The sequence below is a fragment of the Cataglyphis hispanica genome, chromosome 5, assembly GCF_021464435.1.
Source record: "Cataglyphis hispanica isolate Lineage 1 chromosome 5, ULB_Chis1_1.0, whole genome shotgun sequence".
In the NCBI taxonomy this organism is placed as follows: Eukaryota; Metazoa; Arthropoda; class Insecta; order Hymenoptera; family Formicidae; genus Cataglyphis; species Cataglyphis hispanica.
In genome coordinates, this window is record NC_065958.1 from 380,447 (window position 1) to 390,140 (window position 9,694).

General features: G+C 50.2%; 2 protein-coding genes across 2 annotated transcripts; one reads left to right on the plus strand and one right to left on the minus strand.

Annotated features, from left to right (window-relative positions):
• The first annotated feature begins 2,053 nt into the window (after window positions 1-2,053).
• LOC126849551 (uncharacterized) lies at window positions 2,054-4,806 on the plus strand. Its single transcript, XM_050591496.1, has 3 exons — window positions 2,054-3,192; window positions 3,253-3,750; window positions 4,023-4,806. Exons 1-3 carry the CDS (start codon window positions 2,054-2,056, stop codon window positions 4,804-4,806), a joined length of 2,421 nt encoding a protein of 806 aa, XP_050447453.1.
• A 1,738-nt stretch (window positions 4,807-6,544) lies between these two features.
• On the minus strand, window positions 6,545-8,497 carry LOC126849552 (uncharacterized). The gene is made up of 3 exons (XM_050591497.1): window positions 8,343-8,497; window positions 7,580-7,868; window positions 6,545-7,372 (listed from the first exon to the last, which is right to left on the minus strand). The coding sequence occupies exons 1-3, from the start codon at window positions 8,495-8,497 to the stop codon at window positions 6,545-6,547; spliced, it is 1,272 nt and encodes a 423-aa protein (XP_050447454.1).
• Between the last annotated feature and the right edge of the window lie 1,197 nt (window positions 8,498-9,694).

The following is a 9,694-nucleotide window of genomic DNA, read 5'->3' on the forward strand; positions in this document are numbered from 1 at the left end:
TGAAGCACCGAACGCCGATCAAACAGAGATATCGGCCATGTAATCCAGCCATGCCGGCGATTATCGATGCCGAAGTGGAGGAAATGAAGAAAGCCGGGATTACCGAACCATCCAGAAGTGCATGGAGCTCGTCCATCGTGGACGTCCGAAAGAAGGACGGGAAGCATCGCTTCTGCATCGACTTCCGAAAGGTCAATGAACTTACGGAAAAGGACGCCTATCCATTATCGGAAGTCACGGCCACATTGGATAAACTAAGGGGAGCCTAATACTTCACCTTAGACTTTAAAAATGGGTACTGGCAAGTACCACTCTCACCCGAGAGCCGCCCGATCACCGCATTCACCGTACCGGGGAAGGGGCTAATGCAATTCCGGATCATGCCCTTTCGGTTACACTCCGCTCCCGCCACGTTTCAACGTCTGCTCGATTCCGTCATCGGCACCTCGACGACATCATCGTTATCAGCCGAACATTCGAGCAGCACCTCGAGCTATTCGCCAAAGTTTTCCGCCACCTCCGCGAAGCTCGTCAGTAGGAAAGCTAGGCCGCTTCTAACTCACTTCGCTCTTAAGAAACGCTGTAAGAGTAAAAGAGACGGGTATATAAAAAAGTAAGATAGAAAGATATCTCAGAGGTGAGGAAACGGCACGGCGGTAGGAGAGGCGGGGTACGTATGGCGAGGGAGGCGTGGGACGGGGAGGGGGGGTGTCGCGCGCGCCGTCATAGGCGAGGGGTGGAGGAGGGGCGAGGGGGGTGTGGTTTCGAAGGACGATTCGCGGTTTTCTTATCGGCGCGGTTTAGAGCGCGATGCGTCTAATTAGAGGGCGATGCGTCGATCGCGGTTTCTTTTACGGGCGCCACTTCGAGCGCGCGTGTACTCTCTTTTAAGATATATTTATTATTTTAATACTTTCTTATCGGCGCCGCTTTTGCGACGTATCGACGATGCGACTACGCGGATGGACGCGTTTATATTTATTCTTTTAGCGCGCGATATAACTCTTAGGAGCGACGATAGCGGGACGCTCTTGAGGACGATTCGCGGTTTCCTTGTCGGCGTCGCTTCGAGCGCGATGCGTCTAATTAGAGGGCGATGCGTCGATCGCGGTTTCTTTTACGGGCGCCGCTTCAAGCGCGCCGTTTATTAATAGGCGTCGCGGCGTCCGGCGAGAAGCGAGGATCGCCTCGTTCGGCCTCTCTCGTCGTTCGGCGATGAGGAGAGCGTCCGGTGACGAAGTTATCCGGTTAACCGAGATGCGTTTTTTTCATTGCTTTCGTCGATATAAAAGGATGCAGCTACAGCGAAACATTAGTTCGTTCGAGGGGTATTTTTCTCGAACGTCGCGATGAAACGCGTACCTAGCGCTTTGACGAGATTAGCCGGAAGAATGGTTAATATTCATATTAAGAGTATTCATAAGATACAGGTTTTGGAAATTCCGACTCGTTTGAAGGAGGAACTACATAAAAATTATATAGAGAACTGTTTGTATTGCGCGGAGGAACTCGTGCGAGAGGCGAGCGAGGCTCGGTTCGACAAACCCTTCGTAGACGTCGGAGCCGATCGCTATTTGCTTTATCGCAACTGGAAATCGTGGTACGGCGTTCCCGATTTTTCGTGGGAGAGGAATCACGTTGTACATTGCTACTACCAATTCGGTTGCTTGTTCGATAGCGGGAGGTACGTCGAGGAGGAGGAGAGATATTGCGCGGATTGCGCGAACCGACCGAATTACGTCAGAAGCTTATCGACGCACGTGAGGGAGGTGACGGTCGGCGAGGTGGTGCGGGGGAGATATCTCGTCGTCGATGTGTTGAGACACTGGTGCAGCGGCTGCGAAACGAGAGCCTTGTTCTATATCGAGAACTACGAGAAAGGGGAAACGTGGTTCGTCTCGAGAAAGATTCTGCGCGCGTTGAGAAACGATTAATAGATCGAGGAATTGCGAATCATTTCGACGCAGCGGTTGCGAGAGGAAAACCTCGTTTCGTCTCGAGGAGTTTAAGGAAGATACATGATTTATTAATAAAAAGTCTTATATATTGAGAAATGGAGAGAGAAACGGACGAGAGCGATCTCCTCGATAGCGTGCGGAACGTCGCGACGACGGACGCGTATCTCGCGTGGGTGCGACGGTGCGACGAGCGCCTCGAGTCTTTGCGAGAGGGGTGTCGAGAGGAGTGTCGAGAGGAGCGTCGAGAGAGATCCACCGGAACGATTAATTCTCTGATCGCTCGAGTCGTTCGACTGACGGGCGCGAGGGACGACCTGCGCCGACGCTTCGAGCGCTCGGGTGGCGGCGGGGGACAGGAGGGATTCTCGTGGTCGGAGATCGAGACAGCTTTCGCTAGGCGCGTTTTAACCGGCGCCGTTATCAATCTCGATTACATCGAACCATTGCGGTTTCTCGAGGATGCCAGGGATACGGTGCTCGATCGAGTATGCGACGTTATGAATAAATATGACAGCGCCAAGGTCAATATCGCGTTCAACGGCGAGTTCGTTTCGGGTGACAAGATCGCTGTTAAGACTATCGTCGCGAAGAATCATCCGCTTTTGCCCGTGTCCAATTTGCGAGAGTGGTACGAGAAGCGCGTAGTCGATGTAATTCTAGCGTCGTTGGAAGAGTTTCAAGAGCGCGATAGTGGATGGGCGTTATCGCGAATATTGAATCTAACGGTGAACGTGAACAGATATAATTCTATGCGCGCCGGATGTTACGTCGAAATTCCGCGAGAGATCAAGTTAAAAAGAGCTGTAATTAACGTGCAATCTACGGACAATGCGTGTTTCGCGTGGTCGGTGGTCGCCGCTCTATATCCGGTCGAAAAGCACGCGGAGAGAAGTTCGCGGTATCCTCACTATACAACGATATTGAATCTGGAAGATGTCGAATTTCCTATGAATTTGAACGGAATCGCTAGATTCGAGCGTCTCAACGATATATCTATCAACGTATATACTATTCGAGATAAGAAGGATAAGAAGAGAGATAAGAAGAATAAGAAGAGAGATATCGTTCTTCTGCGCCTCACCGATCGCAAGAGGGAGAGACACGTTAATTTGTTCTGTCTTAACGACGCGAAGCGACAAGATAACGCGACGCATTTCGCATGGATCAAGAATCTGTCCCGTCTCGTCGGCTCGCAATTGAGCGCTCGGCGACATAAGGCGTATATATGCGATCGGTGAGTACGAACTAACAATTGTTTAATAACGCGTTCTATATAATAAATATCGTTTCGCAGATGCATGCACTATTTTCGAACGAGCGACAAGTTATCGGCTCACAGCGAGAGAATGAACGAGTGCGCTATCCTTCTTCCGACCGAAGAGGACAAGTGGTTAAATTTCGACAATTATGAGAGGAAGGAGCGTGTTCCGTTCGTGGTGTACGCCGATTTGGAATGCGCGTTGGAGAGGAAGGAGGAGAGGAGAACGCCGAAGACGTCCATCATTCAGCATCATAAGGCTCACAGCGTGGGATATTACGCGCGATGCGCGTTCGATGACGCTAGATCGATGTACAGATCGCATCGCGGCGACGACTGCGTATCGTGGTTCGTTCGGGAATTGCGAGATCTAGCGCTTCGCGCGAGAGACTTTCTGAACACCATCGCGCCTATGACGCCTCTCACGGCGAACGAACAGGAGAGATTCCTTAGCGCGACGAGTTGTCACGTGTGCGAGAGACCGTTCGAGTCGGAGGACGTTCGCGTCCGCGATCACTGTCATTCGACCGGACGGTACAGAGGTACCGCGCATTTTAGTTGCAATTTAAATTACAAGGAAACTTACGTCATTCCTATTTTCTTTCACAATTTATCGGGCTACGACGCGCATTTTATCATTAGAGACGTGGCTAACGCCTTTCCCGGAAAGTCGATCTGTTGCCGTTGATTAAGGAAACGTACATCTCCTTTTCCAAGAGCGTCGACGAAGCGTCAGACGACGAGAGATGGTTCGCGCGCGGGAGACGCGTGAAGTTGCATTTCGTGGATTCTTTTAAATTTCTTAGCGCAAGTCTCGAAAAATTAGCGTCTTATCTCGATAAGAGCGAATTGAAGATCGCGCGGTCGGAATTTTCCGACCTCGACGACGCCGATTTCGAGCTCCTTACGCGAAAAGGCGTATTTCCGTACGAGTACGTCGACGATATCGATAAATTGCGCGAGACTCGTTTACCACCGCGCGAGGCGTTCCGTAGTTCGCTGACCGGCGATACCGTATCCGGTAGCGATTACGAGCGCGCGATAAAAGTTTGGGAGCGATTTCGCGTTCGGACGCTAGGCGAATATAGCGATTTGTATTTAAAAACTGACGTTCTTCTGTTAGCTGACATCTTTGAAAATTTTTGCGACGCGTGTATGAAGAGCTACGGTTTAGATCCCGCGCATTATTACACGTTACCCGGATATACGTGGGACGCTATGTTAAAGTATATGGGCGTTCGATTCGAGCTTTTAACCGATATAGATATGGTAATGTTCGTGGAGCGCGGAATACGCGGCGGACTAAGTCAGTGTTTCAATAGATACGTGCGCGCTAATAACAAATACTTAAAATCGTATAATCTTTCGGAACCATCGTCGTATCTTATGTACTTCGACGTGAACAATTTATACGGATGGGCGATATGCCAATCGTTGCCTTACGAGGATTTTCAATGGGTCGAGGACGTTTTGAGTATCGATTTAATGTCCGTGATGCCGAATTCGCCTACCGGTTATATTATAGAAGTCGACCTCGCGTATCCATCCAATCTTCACGACTCTCACGCCGTTTTGCCCGAAGCGCGATAAGCCGCCCGGAAAACGGCAGGGCAAACTTCTCGACACGCTGTACGATAAGCGCCGTTATATAACGCACTATCGTAACTTGCAACAATGCGTTTGTTCGAGATTGCAACGATCTCGAACTTCGCATTTTTGTTGCCGCGCGCGCGATGCGAGGTAGCGTTTTCTGCGACCGAGCGAAAACGCGCGGCAACAACAAACATCGTCGCCTTTCTCGAAGGATCTAAGGTAAAATTGTGACAAACAAGTCTCCTAAAAACTGTCGGCGGAAATGACTAAATTTCGGGGACCTTCTGGATCCTTCGAGAAGGCGACGACAGTATAAAAGTAAGCCGCCAACCGAGCGCGGCGCATTCCGCTCAGAGTACTTTGACGCGTGTACGCTATTCAAGCGAGATAAAGATTCGGTCTCGTTTATTGAAATAGACATATTTCAGTGCCGTTGTGTGACTACCGGAGCAACTCCGAGACAGACGATTTATCGCTGTTTATCCGCCGCGTGCGAATTATAATCGTATCTCGCATATGATAAGCAAAGTGTTAAGATTCTATTCATCTTAGAATCGAGCGCGTCTCGATACTCACGGGTGTCGTTGTCCGTCGGCCGTCTCATTTCGCGCTTGTCTCTTTTGGAGCACGCTCGCTCGCACGCTCCCTATAACTTTCGCGCTCAGCGTTAAACACGGATTACGCGTTACGAGAATACATAGAATATTACAATTCGCGCAATCTCCGTGGTTGCGCGATTACATCGAACTGAACACGCGATTGCGAATTACCGCTAAAAATGAGTTCGAGAAAAATCTGTACAAATTAATGAACAACGCCGTGTTCGGTAAAACTATGGAGAAAGTGCGTAATCACTCGGACGTTCGACTAGTGACTCGGTGGGACGGGCGATACGGCGCGGAAGCGATGATCGCTAAACCCAACTTTCATAGTAGGAGCGTTTTCGCGGAGAATTTAATGGCCGTAGAACTGCGCAAACTGGAAGTTAAATTTTACAAACCAATTTACGTAGGAATGTGTATTCTTGATATATCGAAAATTCGCTTGTACGAATTTCATTACGAGTATATGTTATCGTTGTATCGAGACAAGTGCGAAATAATGTACACCGACACGGACAGTCTTATTTATCGCGCCGAGGGCGAAGACGTGTACGAGGATATAAAGCGCGATATCGATAGATTCGACACGAGCGATTATGCGGACAATGCGTACGGTATGCCTCTCGTTAATAAGAGAGTATCGGGTTTAATGAAAGACGAGAATAATGGCGCAATTATGATAGAATTTGTCGGACTTAGAGCGAAGATGTACGCGCTGCGAGTAGACGGTAGAGACGAAACGAAGAAGATTAAAGGCGTGAAGAGCGCCGTCATCGCGAGAACGATAACCTTCGACGATTACACCCGTTGTCTGCGACAAGATATCGAAATGACGCGCGAACAGTCGTACTTAAGATCGAAGTTACACGAGGTATACACGATATCGGAGTTGAAGATCGCGCTTAGTTCGTACGACGACAAACGGTATACCCGGAACGACGAACACTCTACCGTGGGGACATTATAAAATACCGCTATAATAATTTTTAGTCGATAAAATTTTATTATATAATAAATATAATGTATAATAAATACAATTATATTAATAAATATATTTTTATTATAACACGGCTGTTTTGTTTATCCAGGAATTATGCGTCTCGTCCATTCCCAACCATTTCACGTAAACTTCGTCACCCTTTCGACGCAGCACCTTCTCCACGAGATACATCAGGATCGGAGACGCGAAGCAACTCGTGTTCGTAGAATCCTCCGGCGATCGGCTCGTTTCGCGAATCCTTTAACAAATACGTCACGGGATTGGTTCGCTGCACCTTGGTTATTCGAAATATCTCGGTGGTCCAATTGGGTGTGAAACCTTTCTCAAAGATCGTTTTAAATTTGCTGACGCGTACCGGATCGTCCAGCTTAAATTTCGCGGGAGCGGCTATCTTTACGTTGCTGTAAACCGTGTTTAAAAGTTTATCGGCGATCGCGGGAGTTACGTCGACGGGTCTCATACCGATAGTGCGATGTTTTCGCGCGTTGTATTCTTTTATGAGACGGGGCAGCGCGTCGATCCACTTATACGTTCCATTTAAAGTGAAGTATTTCCACATGGAGTTCTTAAGCGTGCGATTGAATCTCTCGACGATTGACGCCTTCATCACCGAGTACGTCGAATAATGATTCACCCCGTGCTCCTTCGCGAACTTTCGCATTTCGGTATTGTAGAATTCTTTTCCTTTGTCGGTCTGCAGATTTTTCGGACACCGCTTATAGTTTCGCGTTATTTTAGATAACGCTCGAGCGACCTCGTTGGCGCTTTTGCTCTTAAGCGGTACAGCCCACGCGTATTTGCTTAACGCGTCGATAACGGTATGTAATTGTGGCCTTTGTTGAGTCTCGCGTAAGGACGTATCTCGACCACGTCCGCCTGCCACAGATCGTCGTATCCGCGTACCGCGACGCGGCGACGCGGAAAGTTTCTTCTCGCGGGCGCGTGCAACTCCTCCACCAGTCTTCGTTTTTCGACGCTCATTCTATCCCTTTTCCTTTTATCGAAATTGCGTTGTTTTTATCGAGGCTGACGAGTTCATCGAGTTCGTTTTATTAGAGAATTGGGTCGCGATTTTGTCCGACCCGTTCGATTCTTTCGTCGACTCTTCCGCTTTCTCTCCTCGAAGGAGCATGGAGGGTGAGGAAGGAAGGAGAGTAAACTTAATCACGTTATCGATTCTCGAAATAGCGCTCTCCGCTGCGTCTAACCGTTTAACCATTTCGCGTTCGAGCAGAACTAATCTTGCAAATAACAGCTCGAGGCCTTGTCCCGCTTCGTCCGCGTCCTTTCTCAATTGCGACGTGATCCTCTCGACGTTCTCGCGGTGCTCGATCTCGTCCTTTCTCGCGGCGCGTAACGCGAGATCGACGTAGTTCTTGCTCGTCGCGTCGGCGTCCTCCTTCGGCGAGGCTAAGCGTCTTATCTTGCGCTCTCTCGCATCGTACTTGTCGGCGGAACTCGCGCACAGCGCGTTATCGCGCACGTAATTTCGCAGGGATTCGATAGCCGGGCGTAATCTTCCATCGTCTCCGCGTTTTTTTAACGATACGCCGAATTTTGTAACGATGCATCGTTCCCGACACGTCGCCCGTCGGAAGTCTGCCGCCCGGCGAACACCAGCCGGGCAAGGGCAGAGGCGCTTAGCGCCCTATTTTTAAAGCTAATGTTTATGACAAACATTGTCATAAACAACCGAGCGCTGAACGGCACCGAACATTTCCGGCGAATGCCGATCGCCGAACGCTCAACGCCGGAGGCCCCGCGTCATTTCCCCCACCCGAGGGGGATGTGAACGGCGCGGGTGTCGCGACCGCTCCGGTAGGGTATAAAAAGCCCTACCAGACTGTACCAGACCGGCACCTGAAATCCGCTCGAGCAGTACGCTCCGAGACAACTCCAGAAACCGCTCCAACACGTTCATAGACAGTTACCCGGAAGTTGACGAGTTCGCAGCCTCCGTCGAGCATTCTCGACTAGCTGCTCTAGAGACGAATCCCGTCTTAGCATCCGTACAGGACAGAGAATGGACGAGTTCGCCGCTTTCCTCGAGGATTCTCGAGCCTCTACGATCCGAACACCCGACCATCCGAACTCCGCGCACAGACGCATCCCACGATCTTTATCTGGGAACACGCGCCGCGTCACCGACACCGACGCATAAGACCGACTGCAGGCCTGACACCCTACAGTCCGCGCCGAACACCCGGCCGCACACAATACGCGCCTTAACTCGCGTATTTCGCGCGATATCCATTTGCGAGATATCGAAGCGTTGACACGCGGTGTCAACACGCGCCCGCCTTACCGCGCGCACCTCGCGCCTACGAGCTCGCACCGACAACACGCGCCCCTCTCACCACACGCGCTCCGCACCACCGGTCGGGCCTTTTAACTAGACGCACAAAAACCCTGTCTAGACCGGCGTCATAACATCGCGAATACTATTGTATCGACTCGTAAGATTGTAAGCTAACCATTGCCTTGAGTGGCGAATAAACGACGTACACACCAACTCACGTCCGTTGCGTTTCAACCCCTTCACGAATCCTGATCCCGATTGCGCTGTCCGCGCACGCGAAACCGCACGTGAAGCGGCCCGTTACAATTTGTTCACGGACATCGCGCGTGTCTCGCGCGCGACTGCGACGATCGTCGACGCGACCGATCGATTTATAGGATTGCGCCCGCTTCGCGAAGCTCCTCGATTATCGATAGAATCTCGTTGTCGTGAGCGTTGTTTCCGGCTCGACGCGAAGCGTCCAATAATCGTAAACGATCCACTAATTCGTTCGGATCATCCCAGTGAATGTAATCGACTCTATTTTCCGTGACTCGCATGGTCGACGGTACGCGACCCGCGCCCGTCTTCGCGCCTGCGTGTTGCAATAGCGGAGCGATGACGTGCTTGTACTTGTATCCCTTATTTCCTAAAATGGGATTACTAGCTTTTTTGTCGCGCCTGTGAGCATTCGTCATTAATAGTATATTTTTATACGTTATTTTATCATTTTCGGTGTATACGAAATCATCGGGCATTCTCTTGAAAATCAATTCGTACAAACCGGGAGTACCGACGTATCTCATTCCATTTATGATTATAGAATCGTCGGCGTCTACATCGAATCGCTTATCCCCGAGCATCGCGCCGTCCTCGTCGATGTACACCCCGTAAACGTAATCGATCTCGCTCGATTTTTCCCCGCTGAGAAGAGCTCCCACGTATTTTCGTCCCAACGGTCCTAGCTGACCGTGTAACGTTTCGCGACCCTGGGGAGTTCGAAGA

Coding starts and splice junctions, on each gene's coding strand:
- LOC126849551 (XM_050591496.1), top strand. CDS start 2,054: ATGGAGAGAGAAACGGACGAGAGCGATCTCCTCGATAGCGTGCGGAAC. Junction 3,193..3,252: donor AAGGCGTATATATGCGATCG/GTGAGTACGAAC, acceptor ATCGTTTCGCAG/ATGCATGCACTATTTTCGAA. Junction 3,751..4,022: donor CACTGTCATTCGACCGGACG/GTACAGAGGTAC, acceptor TAAATTTCTTAG/CGCAAGTCTCGAAAAATTAG.
- LOC126849552 (XM_050591497.1), bottom strand. CDS start 8,497: ATGGTCGGGTGTTCGGATCGTAGAGGCTCGAGAATCCTCGAGGAAAGC. Junction 7,869..8,342: donor GCGAACTCGTCAACTTCCGG/GTAACTGTCTAT, acceptor GCTGTGCGCGAG/TTCCGCCGACAAGTACGATG. Junction 7,373..7,579: donor CTATTTCGAGAATCGATAAC/GTGATTAAGTTT, acceptor CGAAAAACGAAG/ACTGGTGGAGGAGTTGCACG.